The sequence below is a fragment of the Rhinolophus ferrumequinum genome, chromosome 7, assembly GCF_004115265.2.
Source record: "Rhinolophus ferrumequinum isolate MPI-CBG mRhiFer1 chromosome 7, mRhiFer1_v1.p, whole genome shotgun sequence".
NCBI lineage: Eukaryota > Metazoa > Chordata > Mammalia > Chiroptera > Rhinolophidae > Rhinolophus > Rhinolophus ferrumequinum.
Genome location: NC_046290.1, coordinates 13,096,462 through 13,121,513, shown reverse-complemented (window position 1 = coordinate 13,121,513; position 25,052 = coordinate 13,096,462). Strand labels below are relative to the sequence as shown.

Below are 25,052 nucleotides of genomic sequence, written 5' to 3'. Positions count from 1 at the left end.
ATCACATTGTTTGATTTGTGTATGTTGAAACATCCTTGCATCCCTGGAATGAACCTTACTTTATTGTGATCTATAATCTTTGTAATGTGTTGCTGTATTCAATTTGCTAATATTTTGTTTAGGATTTTTGTGTCTGTATTCATAAGAGATATTGGGCTGTCGTTTTCCTTTTGTGTGTGTTATTCTTACCAGGTTTTGGTATCAGGGTAACGTTAGCCTCATAAAATTAGTTAGATAAGCAGTATCTCCAAGTGATTACTACCCTGGATCTTGTTGTATAGAAAAAGGGTACTAAATAACTCTCCAGAAAGTTATTTTTTTCCTCCTTTTTTTAAATATGTGTATATATGTGTGCATGTTTATCTGTTATTTCCTTAAAAGTTTATGGTTCCGAGTTTTTAAAAGTGTTCTTGGTTTTCTTACTTGTTTTGTGGCTACAACTACCATCTATGAAACCTTTTAGATTTAAGTCGTATCTTTTATATTTTGATATCCCAACAATTTTCAACTGCACAGATCCTGTTATGAGTTTATAGATAGCTGAAAACTCAGTTTTTGTCAGTTATCATATTTATATAATCTGCTATTGTAAAACTCTCACTGACATTTTAGTGTCTGCTATTTACTTTTAATCTGTAGAAGGCATGACTTTCTCACCAGTTCCCAGCTACCAGGCAAGTTGCCATCCTTGACTCTACTTTTCCTCTTTCTTATCTCTTAAAATCTATACATTGCTAAGTTTTTAATATAATGCTTATTTACTATCTTTCTAATGTGTCCCATCTCAAACTTTTTTTTTCAATGCAGCATCTTGTCGGGTTTTCTATAGACTTACTCCTTCTAAGTTAAATTCTACATTGCTTTATATTTCTATAATTCAATTCTGCATCTGTCATTTGCTTTTCCTCTCTCTCTCTCCCCCTGCCTCCCCTTTTCAAAGTCAAAATAATTGCACACTTCTTTTTTTCTTTTTTCAATAAAAACTTTAAACTCCTTTACCTGCCATTCAAGGACCTGAGCCTTCCCTAACTCTTCAGACTTCTCCTGATCTGATTTTGTCCTGTAGGCTCTAGAACTTTAGCACAAATGCCATTGGATTTGTCCTTGAATTTGCACTTGTTTTTATATTACCGGGCCTTAGTAGTTGTTCAAGTTAATTGGTGCTTAGCAAATATTTAATATGTAGTTGCTGAAATATGAAACAGACACATGAATTCCTTATTTATAACCTGTGATTTTATATATAAATATATATATATATATATGTACATATATAAGTTATACATACTTATGAACATAAGTATAAGAGGAAAAATATAATAGACATATTGTATAACATTTCATCAGCCTTCAATTGCTAACATTTGTTTAAGAGGAGACACATAACTAATAATAAACATGTTTGGTGATTTGATGTATGGCTGTTGCAGAAGATGTGAAAATGTAGCTACAGTTTTGTACATTTCAACTTTTCAGTAACTATGTTTGTATATCTGTGGTAATGTAATTTGGCTAAAGTATAAATCCAGGCTCTAAAGTTAAATTTAGAGGGATTCAAACCCCACTTTTCTTACTTAATAGATTTGTAACCTTGGGCAAATTAGCTAACATCATTCAATGTGTTCATTTAAAAAAAATATATGGGGATAATAAAATATCTGCCTCATAGAATTACTATAAAAAACTGTATTTTAATCCTTTAGGAAGATATGATATATGCAAGTATATCATTCTCCTAATGCTACTGTAATAAATTATCATACACTTTGTGACTTAAATAACACAAATTTATTACCTTACAGTTCTGGAGTTAATACATCCTGAAATCAAGGTGTCAACATGGTTACATTCGTTTTGGAGGTTCTAGTGGAGGAGAATTATGGGTTTTTGGTTTTTGATTTTTGTTTGTTTGTTTTGTTTTTCCCCAAGTTTCTAGAAGCTACCTGCTTTTCTTGGTTTGTAGACAGTTCTTCAATCTTTAAGGTTTAAAACCTTCAAATCAAATCAATCAAATCCTCTCTCTTTCTCTTTTTCCCTCTCTACCTCCCTCTCTTCCTGTTTTTCTTCTTCTATAGTTATATATTTTCTCTGACTCACCTACCTTCCTTTTTCTCTTACAAGGACACTTGTGATTACATGGGCATAATGGGATAATCCTGAATGATTTTCACTTAATTTATTCATATCAGCAACATCCATTTTTTCCATGTAAAATAAAATTAATAGATTTTGTGGATTAGGACATGGACATTTGTGAGGCATATCGTAAGTGCAAAATGAATGTGTTTTTTTTTTCTTTTCATTTTTTTTGGTTTGTTTTTGTGTAGCAAAATATATGACAATTAGGTCCTATCACTCAAAAGTGGACTTTTCATTGTCAAATGTAAAGTTCGAAGTCCTACAAGGGAATTTTAAAGAATTCATTGTTTTTACTGAATATCTAAGTTCTCTATTTTTAACATCCTGAATATAATTGGAAAAACATGTCTGAGTACAAGTAAAACATTCTTTGGATCATGTTCAAAGCCTTATTAACATTGTACTAGAAATGATGGGTCATTTTGACTCACTCATTTGCCAAAATATCCATTTCTAAGGACATTTTAAGGTATGCTTACAGCATTCTTCTTGTATTTCATTTTAGATTGTGAGGTCAGTGGGATACGCTATTGGTAATTATGTTTTTATATAGCAGCCTTTGCAGTATACTTTGATGCTTAATAAATGTTCATAATTATTAACACTAAAAAACAGGTACACTTCACACGATATACATCGAGCACATAATAAGTACGTATTGTAAGGACATTAGAAAACTCTCTAAACCATCCTGATCAAGATAAAAATATTGCAGGCAATCACTTGCACCCCGATCCTAACAACTACTGGTTTAATTTCTCTAACTATAGCTTGCATTTCCTGGTCTGTACATTTGTACAAATGGAATAAAAATATATGTGCTTTTTGATGTTTGTCTTATGTCATTTAGCATATTGTTTTGAGAGACCTCCTTAGGCGTCACTAGTGGATTAATTATCCCCCAAACACTCCGTGGCTTAAAACAACAGTATGATTTCATAGTTTCTGTGGGTCAGGAATTCAGACTTGACTCCCCTGGGTGTCTTTGAATCAGAATATCTCACGAGGCAATGGTCAAGTTGTCTGCTGGGGCTGTAATCATCTCAAGTCTAAATTTTGCAGAAAATTCACATCCAAATTTACTTACATATTCATTAGCAGGCCTCAGGTCTACACTGGATATTGGCTTGGAGACATCAGTTTCTTGCCATGTGAGCTCCTCCACATTCTCTCACGCATGACAGATTGATTCCTTCGGGACTCTGAGAAAGAAAGAGAGAGCGCCAGAGAGTTATAGTAGAATAGACAAACATGACTAAAGCCAACATTTTAAGCTGTTTTTGAAAATGACAGCCCATCACTTTTATCTAATTAGAGTTACTAGGTCCTACACTAACTTAAGAAGGGGGACATGCATGTGTAAATAGCAATAGACAGTAATTATTATGGGTAATTCCAATCAAAGTCTATCCTCCTACACCCCAGTGATTCATATTCCTCTGATCAATTACACCCAAGGTCCCTGCAGTGTGATCCCACTATACTGTTAGTTCAAAGTCCAAAGTCTCATCATTTAATTCATGTCTAGGTGTGGATGAGGCTCTTTGGGTATAGATCCTTAAGCATATGATTTGTGATCAAAAGATATGGTGAATGTTTAAAAGAAAAAAAATAATAAAAGACACATTGACATTAATCGCCCTCAAAATACTCCCACTTGCTTTGAATACACTGATCCCAACATTTTTGCCACTTTCTGAAGTAGTACTGAAAGTCCTCTTCCGTGAGGGTCTTTAGGTGCGCTGCCGTGGCTTCCTCCATGTCCTGAATCATTTTGAATTTGGGGAAAAGCCAGAAGCCCCATGGTGCCAGATCCAGTGAATAAGGTGAATGAGAACACACTTAATATTTTTATTTGACAGAAATCGCCATACCAGAAGCAATGTGTGACACGGAGCATTGTCATGATGGAGGATGATTTAGGGCCTACTTTAAAACACAACCTTCTCTCAACCATACCTCACACCTGACTGACTACACTGAACAAGTTGAAACTTGTCACACATTGTTACTAAGTTTTGACGCGCCACTTTCCATTTTGAAAATCCCTGCCTTTCCATTGGATAGCACTCGACAGTAGCATTCATCATATGTTGTGATCATACCTCATACTTATAGTTTAAACAAAATATAACACATTCTGCAATGAAAAATACACAATAAGTTTCAATAAGATATCTTTCCTATGTTCCTCACATTTCTGTCACGTTACATCGATTATTGTATTTCACCTGTTGGAGAAAGTGTTGATAGTGAGATTACTATATAATATTTCTGACTTTATTTCTGGATTTTACTGTAATATGGTAAACATAATATGGTAAACATAACATAAATATGGTAAAACATTTCCTACTCATAAAATGTACATAAATTATGTAGTCCAAATACAATTTTAAGTCTGTGACCTATCTTTTTAGCATAGGTTGAGTGTTAACTAAAAGCAACTTTTGAAATTAATTGCTCTGCCACCATCTTCTTAACCTCTTAAACTTTTAAAGTTATTCTTCCCCAAGGGATAGTATATTCTCTTTGTGAGGAATTCTGTAATAGAGTGAAAGTCATAAATTTTTGGGTCCTGATCTTAATGTGGTCCAGGGTGAACAAATCGTTTTCTACGGAAAATTCCTGCATCACATTAGTTTTCTAAGTGCCATAGGTTACTACTTAACACCAAAGTCCATTTATTAAATTGATGCCAGAGAAATACTCATTTTGCTTTACTTTGGTAACTACATTTTCTTTTCTCTCTATCTTCATTCACTTCGCTTTTCTGTTCTCTAAAGAACAATTAATTAACCCTACTGTGTGCTCAGATACACAAGGATTACCTCTTTTTCCTTTATAGCATTTTGTCCTTCAGCATTGAAATATCACTCATTTTGTAAAATCTTGTGATGGTAAAAGTATATTCCCACCGATGTGTGTTACGATAAGACCCTGCTACTGGTCACTGGGTGGTATTTCTAATCTGTTAAAAAAGAGTACATTGTATGACTAAAATCAACTTTATCTTTCATACAGTTTTACATATGTCAATATAAAAATGATAAAAATCTCTCTTAAATGATATAGTACCTAAACTTACAATGCGATATTTTACTAATTACTAAATAGTACCATGTGCATATCCAGAGAATTTCTACTTTATGCGCTCTACTCCCAATCCCTTTCATTTGGTAACTTATTGCTGCCTCCAATCAAACATAACATGTTTCTATTGTGATTATTTGTATCCAAAAGCTTTGTCTCTGTTTTAAGAGTTCTATCTCTAATATTGCCATTACTCCTTACCCATTTCATTCATTCATTCATTTGTTTATTCATTCATTCACTCACTCAGTCGTTATTTCTTCCCTTCAAAACCTAATACAAAACATGTGATCTTCAAGGATCTTAAAACACAGTTAGTAAGCAAACAAGACAATACAACCAATGTTTCTGTCAGGCTCCACCTCTGTTGCAGATTGAATTTTGAAAAAATAACTGAATCTGAGAAAACAGGTGTGGTATAGAATAGGTAATCTGAGAGTATATCACTTTTTTGTTTCATAAGGAGTCACTGTTATAATCATATAAACTATTAATGAATTGACTAAATACAACTGTGATGGTTTCCCATTAGTGTTACGTGGAACTAATCATTTCAAGTTTCAACCCGGCCAGCTGAGAGATTAAATAATCCATTAATTAAATGATGCTCTACATTATTTAAATACTCAAACTGAGTATTATTAACAGCTAATGTAATCCAAATACATTTTGTAATATTTTGATGTAACTTTTCTTGTTATGCAACAATATATATACTTCTAAATTGCAGTTAATTGATTGTATTGCACATCTATTTTCAAATCAGACATAACTTCTGAAACATTTAGACTAAGTGATTTATTAATTCTAAAAATGTTATGAACGTGCAACCAGATCCAAGTCTAAAAAAACCAAAAAACAAAAAACATACAAACAAACAAAAAAACTGGAATTTTTCTTTTTACTTGAATTATTTGACAGAATGTATATAAATAGAGTGTATAATATTTTAATAGATACTTTAGATTGACAACTTTACTATTTATTTTACTTTTTTGCTGGTCTACATGGAAAAAGCCCTTTCTTCTTTAAATATAAAAAACTCTTTGTATTATGAACTTTGAATTCAAAACTAAATAATATCAGGTTAACCTCACTAAAAACATAGAAGAGTATAATGGATCGATCCTGAAGATGAGAGTCAGTTGTAGCCATTTTTATGTCTTTCTCATTTTAGTCGTTAGAAACCATACTTTTCCCCGAAAGTGTTTTTAATTAGTTATAGCTACATTATATAGATTTATAATTTACATATATTATATGCAATAGCTAATAAAACTATGTCATCTCTTATTAGCTTAATAACAACAGTGTTCCAGAAAAGGTGCTAAAACATTTGTTCAAATTGTTGCTTTACTGTGCTGTGTTTGGGTAATGGATGATGCAAATTTGGAGACTATGGAGCAGGCTGCCTATAGATATTTTATAAGTGTGTGCTTCATAAATGATAAATCTTTTCTTCTAGGTGCTAACATGATATGTCAAGAGACATAAAGAAACAAATACATTTTCACACATTCATAAAACTGTCTCCACACAACTCATTATACTTTCTTTTTTAATAGTTAGTTTACTAATGAAGTGTGTCTGAAAGCTAAGTTTTCATATTTTGCTAATGCATTTTTACTTCTTTTATATAAAAGCCCCCCAAAAGCAGTTTTGAAATAACTTGTTAAATCTTGCTGAGTGATTCTCATCAAAATTGTGTCCCTGTTTTTGTCCTATGTGTTTTCAAGAAAGAAGTGAATTTATTTCTGATGTTCTATAGTTTATGTTCAAGTCACCTTCATTTTCCTATAAAAACAGTCCTTTCTTCATATTGTTATGTATTTTTCTATAGTTTATCTTTAAAACAAATGTCTTCTAAGAGTTCAGAAACTAAAATAAACCTTGAAACATTTCACTTTACTATGGCAAGAAACCAGGTTATATTTTTTCAATGTTTCCAAATGTCAGAAATGACCAAAAGGTGGGTAGTGGAGGTTATGTGACTAAAAAAAGTTTTCATATAAAGGATAACTGTTCATATCTCTTGGAGACATAATTTATCAAATATATGGTTGTGATTTGAGAAAATACTATAGTTGTCTTAGCTAAAAATATAGCAGTGACACTTATGGAAATGTTTAATGGAATTTTGATCTTATAAGTTACAGTAGAATATTAAGTATGAACTCTACATAGTTTAAAAGCATTTAATGATGCATAAATGACAAAAAAGTACTTTAAAATTTCATTAATGTTATTTATCATTCTTATTAAAGACCTCTTCTCTACTGAAATGTTACTCTCTATATCTGTTTAAAGAATATTCAATCATTTTAATTTACAAAGTGAAAATTTACTAATGTATCTCAATTAATTAAAAATCAGTGTCTACCTATTAAATCTTCACTGCTTTTTACATTTTGAGTTAAAATTTTTCATTATCTTTAAAGAAAGGACATAGGTGACTATGAGTGTTTTTTGTTTTTTTAATTCTAAATCTAACAATTTATCTAGAAAAAAACTTTTTCAAGTTATAAAAGCAATGCCTCTATGACAAACAAGCAGCTCTTTAGTGGAAATTTTAAGTATTAATTTGTATCTCAGTTTGTCTTGCTGCATTTTCTTTTCTAATTTTAACGTTAAAATAGAATGCCAAACTATTAAATTAAAAAACAAAATTTCTTTTAAGTATAGAAACAGTATTCCTACAAGTGATTTACTGGTAATTTATTTTCCCAATTTTATTCCTTTTAGTTAGTAAATGTTCATTTAGTAGAATGACAGCAAGGGATATTGTTTTTCTTTTAATGAGTATTACTAAATTCTCATAAATCAGTAATTGGAGTACTCTTACAGATCGTAATACAAATATCAATATTAACAGCAAGTGGAGGAACACTTCAGAAAAATAAATGATTGTGGTAACACATGGGACACTGTGGAGAGAAAAGTCATAATCAAACCAAGTATTAAATTACAGATAGACAATTTTCGGAGAATACCATGTAGGGTTGGAATATAATGCATGTGAAATTATTCCATTTGTATTTTATAGCTGCACTCCAATTCTGACAAAGGTGATGGGTCTGTCAAGTACATCCTTACTGGAGAAGGTGCCGGGACTATATTTATCATTGATGATACCACGGGTGACATCCACTCAACGAAAAGCCTAGACAGAGAGCAGAAGACCCACTATGTGCTTCATGCCCAGGCTATTGACAGACGGACAAACAAGCCTCTTGAACCCGAGTCCGAGTTCATCATCAAAGTACAAGACATCAATGACAATGCTCCAAAGTTCACAGATGGACCATACATCGTTACTGTGCCTGAAATGTCAGATATGGGTAAGAAACATCATTTTTATGCTTTGACTTAGTATATTCTGAGGATCCAGAAATCATCTTTTGAAGACCAGTTTTTAATTTAGTGTGTGTGTGTGTGTGTGTGTGTGTGTGTGTGTGTGTAGATATTTGAAGAATTCCCAATTATTTTTAATAATTTACTCTGCCCTAAATTATTAAAGACTAGAGATTCTACACATATAATATTTATTAAAATTAATTTCTGAACATATACGTGTAAATAATGGTTTGATCTCAAGGAAAGACCATCATAAATCAGAAAAGATGGAAAATTCTTGCTCTGTTAACATGTTTTTTTTTTAACCACGTAAATATTTCATGGATATTGTTAAGAACATACCAACACATTCAAAGTGACAATTTGCATAGATAATGAAAGACAATGTAATGTCGGAAATCTTTCGCTACGTCTTTTAAGCTTACAGTTTATGACCAAATTACAGTAACATTAATAACATAAGCAATGGCTACATTAATCAATTAAACTTCTCACATAATCCTAAGCATTGACATATGTCACTTATTTTTAAATATACAGCAACCCTGTGAAGTATGTAGAATACCACTTTACAGATGTACAAACTGGCACACAGTACTTAAGTAACTTTCCCCAGTTCACATATGAGTTTGTAGAAAACAGCCAAGAACAAATTGACTCCAGGTTCTCCTGAATGTAAAGCTGACACTACAGTTAATAAATTGTAATCTAGGTTTCTACTCATCCTTATGATCTGGGACTTTCCCACTGCTCACAAAGAGCTGTGGTCTAGCTGTTATATTTTGTTTCTGTCTCATAGGATGGATTTCCTAGCTGTAATTATAAGAAAATTCAGCTATCCTAATAATTTTTTTTACTATTTTTTGAGTCTTCAAGCTTAGATTTACAACACATTTTTTGAGCAAAGATTTTAATATTTAAGTTGCTGCATACGTATCACTATTATTTTAAATTAAGGCCATTATCATCATTAATTAAATCACTGTGTATGAGATGTATAATTTTTAATTTGGAATAATTTTACAGTTTTATTGAGGTATAATTGACATCTAGCACTGTATAACTTTAAGGTGTAATGACTTACATATGTTGTGAAATGATTACCACAGTAAATTTAGTTAACAACCTCCTTCTCATATATATAGAGAGAGTTTTCTTTAATGGAAGTTTGTAGTTTTGTCCCTTCCCAACTCCAGCCCATCTTAGGTCTCCTGAGCCAGGCAGATAGTTCCTGTAGCTGCTGGGGAAGCAGGTTGGACAGAGAGGCTAAGTTCTCCTTCTTGAGCAGAGTCTCAGGGGAGAAAGGTGTTGCCAAACTGGCTCCCTTTGGACCTGAGTAGAACACAGCAGCCAGCCTTAGAGAGGCTGGGGGAGGCCCAGAAGTCACTTAGGATCATTGTTCTCTAAGGACAACTGAAGGGAAACTGAAAGTCTCAACACTGTTAACCCTGGCAGCTGAGAGATTCCATGGAAACTTTAAACAGAAGTCCCCTTAGCTCTTTGTCAAGGGACTGACAGCTCTTGACAAGCTCCTTCTGTCTGACAAAAGCAAAGGACTCTATGACTCTACCACTTGTGAGATTGCCATGGTAAGTTACTTCCAGGGTCTACTTAAGACCCCCAAGGAACACGAGAAACAACCATAACCATAGAGGACAAAGCACTGGACAGAAAAAACTAGGCAGAGCAGTCATTACCAAGACTGACGGTTTATCTAAGAGTAATAATAAGAGCACTAGTGTTTTAGGGACACTACAAAGGGATGTCTGTAACACAAAGTCACATTTTCTATAAATAAGTAAACAACAAAAAAATTTAATATATGGATCGAGGCATGGATGGTCACTGATCAGGCCAAAATTTTTGTTCTGGAACTTAAGATGGGAAGAAGTAGCTAAAAATCAGAGAGCAAAAGTACAAAATATGGTAATTTGGGGAAAAAGATGACACTTGCAGGGTATTTTTGTAAGACTTATCGTATAATTAACATATATTCCCAGGGAGTAAAATAGAGGAGCTAAAGGAGAGGAGCCATAATATTATTTTCCTGAGGTAAAGAATATAATAAATTTACAAGTTTAATAGATTTTTATGAGTTCCAGGAAGGGTTAATATGTAAATCCTGGCAAAGTTCCTAAAACCTGAGTAAAAGAGAAATTTTATAAATTTTAAGGTTTTTAAAAATTTCCTACTAAGAAACAATATATTTGGCATCATCATATTTATCACTTGAAAGACTGGACTCTGGTCAGCAATTGGATACTATTCTATTTACAGCCTTTGTAAGAAAATGATTCATCTGTGAGGGTGACAGAAATCTTTGAAGAAGGATCCAGAAAGTATATCATTCTCTTATTTTATGCATAAAATATATTTGAGAAAATAATTAAAATTGAAAATAGTGGAAATGAATCAAAAGAGAGATCAAAAAGTCATGGGAAATGACGAGAGGAAAAAAATATCAGCAATGTACTCTGAAATATATATGTAAGTGAGTGTGTGTGTGTGTGTGTGTGTGTGTCTGTGTGTACACAGAGTTAAATCTAAATGAGTACATTTGAGGGTGCTAATGGATATTGTACCATGAAGCATCAAGGAATTATTACAGTGAAGGAATTATTACAAGGAATTATTATTGAGGATTTGAGAACAAGACAAGATATTTCAAAATCCTCAGAGCAGGCTAGGAGAAGATAGGAATGGGAAACAGCTAGAATTTTTAAGTTCTTTTACTGAGATAAGTGTGGTTGGCGGAGAAATATTTAATATCTGAAAGTAATAGAGAAAAAGAATGTAACAGTGTGTTTTTAGGCGTTATACTACAGTGGTTCTAGGCCTGAGTCTATTGAAAGAGTATGGCAAGCAATAGGCTGAACATTGGAAATTATATTGTTTGTGCATCCTTGTGTGTGTGTGTGTGTGTGTGTGTGTGTGTGTGTGTGTGTGTAAACTCATTATGGTGGAAAAACAAATACATAAAAATCATTATGTTAGCATCCTATGCACATTGGAGCATGAATGTTATAGGAGGTGATGCGAAAGTTAGTGGAGAGAGATGCTCGCTTTACATTGGTGCTTCAGAAGAGGTGACATTTGCATTGATTTGGATTTTAGAAATAAAAAGCTGTTGTAGAGCAGGGAGCAGCACATTTTGGCAGGGGAAACAGATTCAGTCTGCTTTTGTTTTTATAAGTAATGTTTTACTAGAACACAAACGCCCCCGTTCATGTACATATGGCTTGTGGTAGTTTGGGCACTGAGGTGGAAGAGTTGAGTGAAGACTTACAAAGCCTTAGACTCACAAAGCCTGAAATATTTCCCATGTTGCTTTTTACAGAAAAGTGTGCCAACTTCCATCATAAGGGATTTCAGGGCTGAGAGCAGAAGCAGGGCGATTAGGAGAGGAAAGGGTTATGGTCCTGATATACAAGGCATCTGCTGATCTAGGCCAGTTAGTGTCCTGCCACCCCTGCTGAATATGCACATATACACAAAAATATGGCATGCGTTACAAATAACGGGATCATGCGTCTTCCCTTTAGGTAGACACTGTAAATTATCCAACTATTGTCTCCCTTTTGGTAGTACTAAGAAAACTCAGTTTTGTTCAGGCTGACCCTATACAAAGTTAAATATTCACCTCCCCTCACTCCCTTTCATCAATGAGTGGCCATGTGACAATGGAATGGAGACAATGGAATGGAGCTTCCAGGAAAGATACAGGTTTCCTGACAAAAAGATATTGCTGGTACACATATTTCACACCCATCACCACATTCCTTCTTGCTGCCTATAATGAAAATGTGGTACAGAAATGCAGCTGCCCCTTGCAACCAAGGAATGAAAGACTGTTGCTCAGTGAGATAGAGCAGCAAAGATGAAGCGCCTGGAAGAATGATGCTTCTACAGCACTGAGACTCCAGCCCTGGCCTGCCAATCCCAAAACCTTTCTTAAGAAAGCAAACCCTTTCTATTTAATCTCTTTAGTTCAATCTCAGATACATGCAGCTACGGTGAATCAGAATTGGTACTTGGTCAAATCTGAGATTTTAACATGGACCTAATAAGCAAAGAATTGAATCTAATACTGAATCCAAAGGACTAGTGAGAAAGGTTTCAACATCAGATAAGAAACAGTGATGTCATTTTCCATTAGGTGCCTTGATTTGGGGACAATACATGAAATCATCACTCTTCCCCTTCCACTGTGGAGCTATGATGCGAGTTGATCTTGCGATGGCGGAAATGTTCCTTTCCGCCTGTGGCAGAGCTAACAGTTGATTTCAGATATCTAATCTTGTTTGCCATTAACTGTAGATTCAATTGTGCCCATACAAGTACTGATCAGTGGATAAAAGGAGATTGGACATTTTGAATGTGGACTTTGAATGCTGTAGAAAATCTAAATTGATCGCCACAAAATAACCAGTTTTACTGGAGTCTGCAACTGTAGGTTGCCACAGCAGTTGTGATAGTGATCACGAAAACAGCTCCAAGGGATATGTTTTGAGCACTTACTACGTGCCAGGAGTTGTGTGCCATTTGCAATAATTTCATGCTTGTGTTATCATGAGGACAGCGTTAAAATGATTCTAGTTTTATAGAGGATGAAACTGGTACAATTAAGTAATGTACCCAAGATCACATAGTTAGTAAAAAGTGCAACTGGAAACTATTTCTAATCTAGGCAGAACGTCACCTTTTGAGTTCCACTTTCTAATGCAGTTTTTTAAAATTAAATCTAGATCAAGTTATTTGTGGAATAATAATAACAAAAATTTGAATGTTCCAGAATCCATCCAGTTTACTGAGGCAGAGGTGGGAGTCTCCTTGAACCATTAGAATAGATTTGATGTTAGATAATGTTCCTTGTGTTTAAGACATAGGATTTGGGGATGGCCAGATACCACAAGGAGGAAAATTTATCCTGAATTGCCTGGAAGTAAGGGAATAGCCTTTTATTTATACTACACTTGAATCCCTGGGGAGTGCAACAGGACATGCTTTTGAAAAAAAAATCTCTCTGAAAACCCAAAATATGTACCTTAGACACTGTGTAGATAAATATTGGACAGGTTCCAGATAGGTATGTTTACCAAAAGCTGAACAAAGTTTGTGACATGGATGAGGTGGACACTGAGGCACTTTCTAGAGTAGAAATTAGCTTCATTCACTGAGCTAAGGAGTGGAGTTCAGGTGGAGGAACAGGTGTGCTCATGACATTGGGACAATATGAAGTACTGTATTTCTCCCCATGCTTAAGGACAAAATAAATGGTAAGTAAATTCATGATTATACACATTGAAACTTTCAATCTGCTAATAAAAACATAATCACTAAAAAACAAAACAATCAAATGTGATGACAGACTTTAATGTAACATATGAATCCAATAACCAAAAAGAAATGACATGAATTTTAAGTGAATTTGAAATAATACATTTCAAATATTGATGTTAAACCTAATAAGATGAAAGGTTAACTGAAATATGCGTAAACATCATACATGGCAGAGAAAGACTTATTCCTATTATGTAAGGGGCTTTTTGTTTGTTGTTGTTTTTAGTGAGATGTCATTGGTTAATAACATTATACCCGTTTCAGGTGTACATCATTGCAATTCACTACCTGTATACACTCTAGCATGCTTATAACCAAAAATCTAGTTTCCATCTATCACCATATATTTGATGCCCTTTACCCTCCCTCTACCCCCTTTCTATCTAGTAACCACCATTTTGCTACCTGTATCTATGAGTTTTTTATGTTTTATTTTATTAGTTTTTTTGTTTGTTTGTTTTAGATTCCATTTATGAGTGAAATCAAATGATTTTTGCCCTGTTTTGTCTGACTTATTTCACAGAGCATAATACCATCAAGATCCATTCTTGTCGCAAATGGCAATATTTTATCTTTTTTTATGGCAGAGTAGTATTTCTTTATATATGTCACATCTTCTTTATCCATTCATCTGCTGATGGACACTTAGATTGTTTCCATATCTTGGCTATTGCAAATAATACTGCAGTCAACATAGGAGTATATGTATCTTTTCGAATTAGTGTTCTCATAATCTTTGGATAAATACTCAAAAGTGGGATTACAGGATAATAAAGTAGTTCTATTTTTAATTATTTGAAGAACCTCCATATTGTTTCCCATAGTGACTACACCAATTGACAATCGCACCAAAGTGTCTAAGGGTTCGATAAGGGCTTTCTTAATAATAAGAAAAAATATATACTACAACCAAATTAAAATGGGGAAATAACATTAGCAGAAGATTTACAGAAAAATTAAACACATGTTCATTATTCCCATAAAATTCTCAAATTTTATTAGTAATTTGAGAAATCACAAAGTAGAAGGAGATATCCAGGTTTACCTACCAAGTATGAAGTTTGATATTTCAGAAATTTATTAATGTGCAGATATGTTAGCAGACAGGTAAATTCCCATAGTTTTTTGAAGGGGAATTTGACAATATCTACTGATATTTCAAAGAGAACATACTCATTTGTCGAACAGTCTCCATTGTAGTGAACTATTCTGTAGGTATGCTCACATGGACATGCAAAGATAGATGTAAAAGGGTGCCCAGTGCAGTGTTGTTCGTAATAATCAACAATAGAAAACACATTTACGGAACACTGATAAGGAAGCTTTCAGATAAAGTACTCTGCACACATATGAGAATACCCTATGCAGCCTTAGCATGAATTAATCTGTATGTCTATGCACACATATGAAGATCTATATTATTTTAGTAAGAAAAATGTTTTCAGAAATGTTTGTGGAATAGTCTCCTGTTTATTTTAGAAAATAAGGATGTGTTGCAGAATATGTGTGATATACACAGAAATATGTGAAGAAAACACACATACAGGTGAAAGCGATTTCTTCTAAAAATGGTTCATGGCTTCATCTGGTATGACAGAATTATTCTTTATTAAAAAACTATATTTATATTATTTATAAGATGATAAACAGTAAAACGTAGATTTGTCATAAAAATAATAAATTTTAAAGTACATTAATACTTAGTTTAAACATGTACCAGTTTCTAATACTAATAAAAGCTAACAGTGTAGATTGGTGACAAAATTTCTTCTCAGCATATGGTACCTTATAATACCAGTGTTTTTATCATATTCTCATTAATTGAGTTTTGAACCATCAAGTCATTAAAAAGTTTTTTCTCTCCTTATACCCCTCCTATTCTTTCTGAAGAGAGGGAGGGACATTGAAAGCATGTGATACGCTGAGAACTGTTATAGTGTGGAGTAACAAAATGATAAACAAAACAAGGACTCTAAATTCTAGCAGCCTATAGACATATAAACACAAAATTTCTGTAGAGATGACAGAGTCCAGTTTGCTGACTAGTGAAGAGGTCCTCTATTAATCTTATAATGCATAGGACTTTGTCAGTTGAACAAGAAAGAAAAAGGGCATGTCACATAGACAGTACAGTGATGAAAAAGACTCCTCTCTTGCCTGTGAGTCTGTAGTCTACTTAGGGTGTGTGTGTGTGTGTGTGTGTGTGTGTGTGTGTGTGTGTGTGTGTGTGTGTGTGTGTGTGTGTGTGTGTGTGTTGTGTTGAGAGGGAATAAACAGGATCATCATGCCAATGATGAATTCCTTTTTATAGCCTAGCAAAATATACTTTGAGAATACAGAGAAGATAGCACCAGGGTCTTCCTGGGTTTGTAAGTTTTTATCAGATAATTGTTTCTTGTGTATCTGTAGTGCTAAATACTGGTCATGGAGCCCTCCAAGTAATTGCTGTGTGCTGGCTGTATTGCCAGTGAGAAAAGCATAATGTGGTTACATATTCCTTGTCAGTGGGTAATAGCAAGCAGGCGAAGTCTGTGGGAATCTCGATAGTTTAATAAAGAAAGATACACAATAAACGGAAGCAGTTTTCAATGCATGTTTTAATACAGTTTTTCTTTATCTCTTTGATTTACATCATGTAATTTCAACCACTGTCTAGGCAATTATATCCCCCTAAGGCAGAGTTTTTCAGCCTTGCTCTTGTTGACATTTTGGACTGGCTGTCCTGTGCATTTTAAGATGTTTAGCAGCTTCCCTGAACTCCACCTGCTAAATGCCAGTAGCATCCTTCCCCCTACTGCCATATTGTGATGTCTTCAGACATTGCCAAACATCCTCTGGGGGGCAAAATTGCTTTCAGTTGAGAACCACTGCCTTAGGGAAAATGCAAGATAGAAGAATCAAAACATTGCAAAGTGGAAGAAACATGAATTGGAGAATATGGTGTTTGTTAAATTTATAGTCACTTTCAAAGAGAATCCCATAATGTTAGAAAGTTCATGCTATATATTTAATGAATAAAAACTATTCTATCTGCCCAGCAACTTTGATGTTTAAATATTAATTGCCATATTTAACTGCACAATATAATAAAAACAAAGTAGAGATTTAAATAAAGATAGGTTATTTGTGCTCACTGAAAGAAGAGTGATGGCATGGCTACTGGAAAGTCATTACAGCTCTCATGTGTTTTTTCTCTTTTAATTTTAAATTGACCTGTTTTATAGTATTGATTTATAAAAGGACCATTTGAATTGTGATAGGTGTCTAGTAAGATACTGTCTGTCATACGGCTCTTTTCTTTTATTACTTATGTAAAACTATGATCAAATTCAATAAAGTGGACATATAAGGCCAGAATGACATAATGTTATGGAGGACCAATGTATCTTAAACAGGCACATGAAGAGACTTGTACACATTTTATCAATGCACATTTAATGTTTTTTGGGGTTCTTTTGTGTTTTTTTTTTTTTGTAATATACAGTACATGGTGACTTTACCACCTCTTTCTAGTTATTCTGTAGAAGTAGTTCTTTATTTTTGTTTTATGTAATTTTAATAAATGTCTAAATTTTTCAGAACTGAGACTTAAGAATTTAAAACGAAAAGTTAATATTAATTGTCATGGCACAAAGAGGAAAAGAACCATGAGATAAAATTATACCTGCTCTTGGAGTCAGCTTTCAAGTGCATGTGTACATTTTAGAAAGGAAGATAGAACAAATAAAATTATATTTGTAAACAGTATTGCCATTTTCAGATTAAAAAGGTATTATTCGTGTCTTAAGACATTTGACAGTCTTACAGTGACATACATTATTATAATAAAAAAATCTGGCAAAGGTTTTTTTATTTTATTTTATAGATAAATCTCTTTTTTTCATAACAGTATGAGTAATTTTTGTCTCTTATATTTGTATATAAGCATACCCAATTTTCTGCAATTACAGTCTTTCTTTCACATTAGAATAGGGAGTTTTTAATACAAATTTGTATTTGGTGGTATTGCAGTCACTTTAAATTTTTTAAAATACCCTGATTTATATCTAGAAATTATTTCAAAGAAAACCATACCAGAGCACAATCCAGTCTGTCTGAAAATAAATGTCATATCATCTTAATTTTTTACAGAAACATTTATAAGGAAATATAAAAATTTCTATCTACTCTCTTCTGTGTATTACTACAGTATGCCTATAATTAAACATTATCAAAAGCATTTCAAATTATAACAGATTATATGAACCATGGTTTTTCATTTATTATAGAGAGAACAAAATATTATATTGAATGAAAATAATGAGTATAAAATTCAAAAACTTTAACTTCAGTGGAATACTGAAACTTAGTTTTGTACATAAAGAAAAAATATGAAGTTTTATTGCATGAGCCTGTAATTCTTATCTTTGAAGATGCAAGTTTCCGTGTCTTTGGAGATATACTAACACATCCTACTTATTTTCACATCTTCTTTGTTCTCCTCTCTAATCTTACACCCTCAGGCCCTTTTCCATTTGAAGCTGTGTTCTGTGTTGCACAGCAACAAGGAGAGAAACCAGCTGTGCTTACTTATTGCACTGCTTGTAGGGGGACTGATTTAGTTCTGCCCAAACATCTTGGGAGCTGCACCCTGGATATCTTCCAGGATTCTAGTAGCCATTTTAAAAGCATTACCCTGGGGCATAATCTTCAAAATGAGTTCATTTCAATAAAGTGAGGCTGACACTGCAGTTGCACATGGCAAATTGGAGTGCAACTGAAGAGGCACACCTGACAAATGATAAACCATAATTTGAACAAAAATGTCTGTTTCATACTTTTTTCTACTCGTTTTCAACTTATAACACTTTGTGTCAGTTAGCTATTATTTTGTAACAAACCAACTCAAAACTTAGCAGCCAAAACATCATCCATTTTACAATTATCAGAAAGAGATGTTAAGAAAATCCTATTTACTGTACCTTCAAAAACAATAAAATATTCAGGAATAAATTTAACCAATGATGTGAAAAATCTATGAGGTAAAAAATTGTAAAAAATACACATAAATGGAAAGATATTCCATGATCATGGATTAGAATTAATTTGTAAAATGTCCATACTACCCCAAGCAATCTGCAGATTCAATGCAAATGGTATTATTCAAAATCCCAATGGCATTTTTCAAAGAAATAGAAAAATCAATACTAAAATCTATATGGTACCACCCAAGACCCCAAACTGAAGAAATCTTGAGAAAGAAGAACAAAGATGGAGGAATCACACATTCTGATTTCAAGCTATATTACAAAGCTATATTAATCAAATCAGCATGGTGTCAGAATAAAAACAAACACGCAGATCAATGGAACAGAGTAGAGAGCCCAGAAATAACCCCACACATATATGTTTAGTTAATTGTTGACAGAGGAGCCAATAATATATAGTGGGGAAAGAATAGTGTCTTCAGTAAATAAATCTTGTGAAAACTGGACAACAATATGCAAAAGAATGAAACTGGACTCCTATCTTATACCTTACACAAAAATCAATTCAAAGTGGATTAAAAACTTGAATATAAAACCAGAAACCATAAAACTCCTAGAAGAAAACATAGATGGATGCTCCTTGACATCGGTTTTGACAATGATTTTTTTTGGATTTGACACCAAAAGTAAAAGAAACAAAAGGAAAAATAAACACATGGGACTACATCAAACTAAAAGGTTTTGCACAGGAAAGGAAACCATCAATGAACTGAAAACGCAACCTGTGGAATGGGAGAAAAATATTTCTTCTGCAATCTTATGGAAGGATTTCAAGAGTGTGAGAGCAGAATCTTCTAGTGTTTTTTGAAGAGACTCAGATTCTACTACTTTATTTTTTCTCTATCCTATTATTCTAACCATATCACTTAAACTGGTGATCTGTAAATATTTATTGAATAATTACATGTTCACCCTTTCCATCTACAATTTTGTTTGGGAGAAAGATTTTGTAGAAATAGACTCTCTTAATTTTTTAAACATAATTGTTCGGATATATGGGAAAATTCATTATTGTTTCATGGGGTAATAACTTTATTTTCCTATATTTGATTAAATTTGTTATTGTAAATGCATGAAAAACTCAAGCCAAACGCGTTTTTTACTTTTATTTAATGATTGATGTGATCCACCAGATTACATTTAATGCTACTGCTGATTCCTAAGTTTCTCCATATAGTTTTATAAAAGCAGACAACATTTGGAATTCCCCCAACGAAATTGATCAATTTATAATAGAAATTTCTTCACTTGGATAAATTATTTAACCATAAGTTGGATCCAATTCATAAAAATTAAATCTGCACATCATGGTTTAGAAAATATATCTAAAGAATGGTTTGCATGTGTATACCCCTTAGTGTAGGAAAATAGAATATTAAGCAAACCAATCATAGATTTGGACATTTTGATGCAAGCTCTCTACATGTAATTGTGAAAAATATAATAGATGAAATTTCCATAATTATCCAGTGGAATATACTGGCATATAAGTTGCCTTAGAACTTCACACTTCTCTTGACTGAGATAATGTCTTTTTTAAAAAATTAATACAACTTAAAATTCTTGCTACAAGTGACTTTTGAGCATTCTGTGCTTACTATTTTATCACTTACCATCTTGTATTATACCTTATTTTGAACTTGTCTGACATTTTACTGTCTGTACGTCCCTTAATTTTTTCTTTTATTTCCATGTCATGTACACCTAATAAAGTATCGCAATCCTAATATACAATAAATAAAATAAATATAAAATAAAGAGTATATTTACTTTTCATAGAGACAGAGAGCTGTTATCCCAAGTGATATTTTCCCATATTTTTGTCATATAAATTCATAGATATAATATTTTCTTATCAACATCATTTTTATTATTCACAAAACTTTACTAGCATTTTATATAAACTCATCCTAATAGTGACCACTTTTGTTGTTGTTTATTTGTTTCTTACAGGAGAAATAGACCAAATAAAAAATGTTTATAATAGACAGTTGCTATTACTCAGTTGTCATTGATAACATTACAGTCTATGCCATCACCCCTGTATTTTAACAGAAGTTCACCAATTGAAGTTATTGTGAAATGCTATAAATTTAAAAATACTTTTAAGTGTGAAATCATTGTATTAGAGCATATGCTGCTGAAATTCCATTCTAAAAATTTAGATGTGCAGTAAATTCAACCTTTTAGTTGAATTTGGCTTCTAATTGTATTTTGAAGTTTGACTTCTCTTTTGAAACACTACTGTAGATACTTTTCTCCATTCTCTAAGAGTCAGATAACAGAGAGAGAGGAAGGGACAGTAATGAGGTATGGAGTGAAGGCAAAACAATAGGGATGGGATGAATCCGTGAATCTCAGGAAGAGAGAGATGACACAGTGAGGAAGAGGAGTGTCAGTGTCATAAATTCCTGCTGCCATCAACCAGATGTGATTGTTTCTCTCAGCTAAATTTCATTTCCCACCTTAGGAAATGGGAAATATATCCTCACTCCCACACACTGGTAGGGCGAGGGACCTGTGAAGTTCAATCTAGACTGTTTTTGGTCTCAAAAGTTAAAAGGCCTATGCATACCTCACACTTCTGTATCACGCTGAAACACCATGGAATATTGGAGAAGTGGCACTCCTACAACAGTGGCCACTGCTTTGGGAGTTTATCACAGTATTGCATGAATTTAGCAAGAACCAAACAAACACACATTGTGTAAGTATATATGATGGCTTTTGTTTCACCCAAATGTTTGTGGTAATTTGAAATAGCAACAAAAAGTAACCCTACTGGAAAAATCTAAATCTGCATCAATAAGCAATGTGGAATGCGACATAGTTATTAAAGTTATGTCTACCAGGTTGGCATGGAAATACCTATGGCATATCGTTAGGGACAGAAAAAGCTGTATAGTGTTCTCTTTAGTACAGACATAACTACATATTAGACATTTGAATGAAAGAAGATGGAGTTATGGAAAGGCATACAAACACTATTAAGATCACTTTTCTTAAGCAAAATCACATTGGAATTGTCTTTATATTTCTAAGATTATGTTTTACTTCTCTAATTTAACTTACCCAGTAAGATAAGTACAATAAGCAAAACGGGATTGAATGGGAGTGTTTCTCTATTGTTCTTATAGCAAAGACATGTAAGAGCAGCAGCCTTGCAATTGCTTTGTAACACATGTTATACTCTGGTATGGAGTTTGTGTAATTAAAGCACTTCCTGAGTCTGCAAGTGACAAAGATACTGAGAACTCAGTGATCCAAGGAACAGTTCAAATACCTGTCTTACCAGATTTAATTTTCAGTCATAAAAAAAGAAAATTTTATATATATATATATATACACACACACACACACATATGTATATATACATATATAATTATATACATATAATTATATGTAATTATATATACTGTACTATAATATATATAATATATAATATATAATAATATATAATATATTACAATATATAGTTATATATTATAACATATATTACATATTATAATATATATTATAATACGTAATTATATATTATAATATATAACATATAATGTATATAATTATATATAAATTATATATCTATATATATAAAGAGAGCTATAGATATATAGATATATGTATAGCAATATATAGATATAGCTATAGATATATATAGTATATAGATATGTAGGTGTTTTCCATATCTTGGTTATTATAAATATTGCTGCACATATATTATTTGTATACAATATAATCAGCCTAGTGAGCCAATTAGACTACTGTCTATATTTGATTTATCTGATTTGTTGCTTTGCAAACAAAGCACCTATATGTACAGAATGAGACTAGAATACATATATATTTATGTTCACAGTAGTTTAAATGCTCTCAATCATATGTTTAAATAATTTGATTTCAGTTTAGAATTAGTTTTGGTATTCATCAAGAGAGGAAACAGGAAGAAACAGCACATGTAAATGAGCCAAAAAACAAGAACTACAAACATAAACAATTTTTTACATAACTTTTCATTAAGGCCATTATCGCAGAACATTTTGTAATATTGTCAATACAAGAAAACGATTGTCAACAAATAAATACCAAATTATTGTGGAGGGTGGAGACTCAGCAGCTTGTGTCACTGAGGGAAAGGGATTTGCTGCAAAGTAACACCAGCCCAGCCTTAACGTTCAATGTGAGTGAGAAGTCAACTTTTATTGTTTAAAGCCTCTAAAATTTAAGAATTCTTTATTACTGTGGCATAAATTGACTTGCTCTTTCTTTCTTTGGCATGTCAGAGAGGATATTCCAAAATGAAAACAAGAATATTTAAAAAAGAAACAATAATAACAAATTAGGGTACCAATAGTGGATCAGAGATTCTGAAACTTCCTGGAGTATTGAAAACACTGAAAGCTCAATTAATGGAAGAAAGAAGACAAGTCACATTTATAACCCTAAACGTTAAAAGTGCAAATTTTTCTGCCAAAGAAAGGCCTTGTAAATACAAGCACACAGAGAAGGACCTGGGAAGTCACCCGGACAACTTACTGAATTAAAGCTCATAAAGGAAGATCGTTCAATTTGATCTGTGCATACAAGCAAAATATGTTTTTGTTCTACCATAGAGGTATTGATGATTTTTTTTTTCCTAAGGATGACTCCCATAGGGGTATTGGGACACAAGAAAGAAGCAGAATATGGCTTTCATAAACCAAACATCCACATCAGAGGGAAACAAAAAAGAGTAAAATAGCTTTACCAGTAGGCAAATATCACAAAGTCCTGTCCTCTGACACAATCAGTCCTCACAGGGGGAACACAAGAGTCTACCTGCCTGGCAAGTGTATCAACCCATCCAGACGCATTTATTAAGATGTTGCATTCCCATTTAAAGGGGGAAAAAATCAACTCTATTTTATTTATTTGTTTGTTTGTTTTTATATTTAGTTTTCATTTTTCAGCTTTATTGAGATATAGTTGACAAATAGAAATTGTATGTACTTAAGATGTTTTCGTATACTGTATGCATTTGGAACTCATCACCATTATCAAGCTGATTAACATAACCATCACATCACAGTTGTCATCCTCAGTCTCTCCCTCTTCCCCCATCTCTCTCTCTTTCTCTCTCTTTTTTCTTTTTTTGTGGTGAGAACACTTAAGATCTACCCTTTTTATAAATTTCAAGCATACAGTATAACATTAACAATTGTCACCATGCTCTCCGTTAAATCCACAGAATGTATTCATCTTGCATAACCGAAATTGTGTACCCTTTCACCAGCATTTCCCCATTTTCCCCTCCTCCTGGAAACTATCATTCTACTCTTTGCTTTATGAATCTGAATATTTTAGATTTCACATATAATTAAATAATGTAGTATTTGTCTTTTTGCTGGCTATTTTCCTTAGTAGAATGTTTTCCAGTGTCATCTATGTTGTTGCAAATGTCAGGATTTCCTTTTTTTTAAGGCTGAAAAATATTCCATTGTGTGTATATTGAACACATTTTCTTTATCACTTCATCTGTCCATGAACATTCATGTTGTTTCTATGTCTTGTCTATTGTGAGTAATGCTCCAATACATGGGAGTGCACATATCTCTTTGGTATAGTGATTTCATTTTATTTGGATATAGACACACAGAAGAAGGATAACTGGATCATAGGGCAGTTATTTTTTTATTTTTTGAAGAATATTCATACTCTGGGTCTATGATAATGGCTATTATCAAAATGATAAATCATAAGAAGGATAGGCGAGGATGTGGAGAAAAGGGAATCCTTGTTCACTGTGGGTGGGAATGTAAATCGGTACAGCCGTTATAATAGCCATTCTAATAGGTGCGCAGTGATATCTTCTTATGGTTTTGATCTGCATTTCCCTAATGACTAGTAATGGTAAGCACTTTTTTATGTACCCGTTGGTCATTTGTATGTCTTCTTTTGAGCAATTCAAAGGACCTTCTCAGGTACTTTGCCCATTTTTAATCAAATTAATCAAATTATTTGTATTTTTGCTATTGTGTTATATGAACGCCTGTTATATTTTGGGTATTAAATCCTAATGAAATATAAGGTTTGCAAACATTTTCTTCCATTTATAGGTTTCCT

At 32.9% G+C, this 25,052-nt stretch overlaps 1 protein-coding gene across 4 annotated transcripts in view; it reads left to right on the top strand.

Moving 5' to 3' along the window:
* The window catches only part of CDH18 (cadherin 18), a 409,123-nt gene that overhangs the window by 186,578 nt on the left and 197,493 nt on the right, over positions 1-25,052 (top strand). For all 4 annotated transcript variants that reach the window (XM_033111188.1, XM_033111190.1, XM_033111192.1 and 1 more), the window contains one exon: positions 8,276-8,570. In XM_033111188.1, coding sequence (XP_032967079.1) covers positions 8,276-8,570 — 295 coding nt within the window. The remainder of the gene's footprint in view (positions 1-8,275; positions 8,571-25,052) is intronic.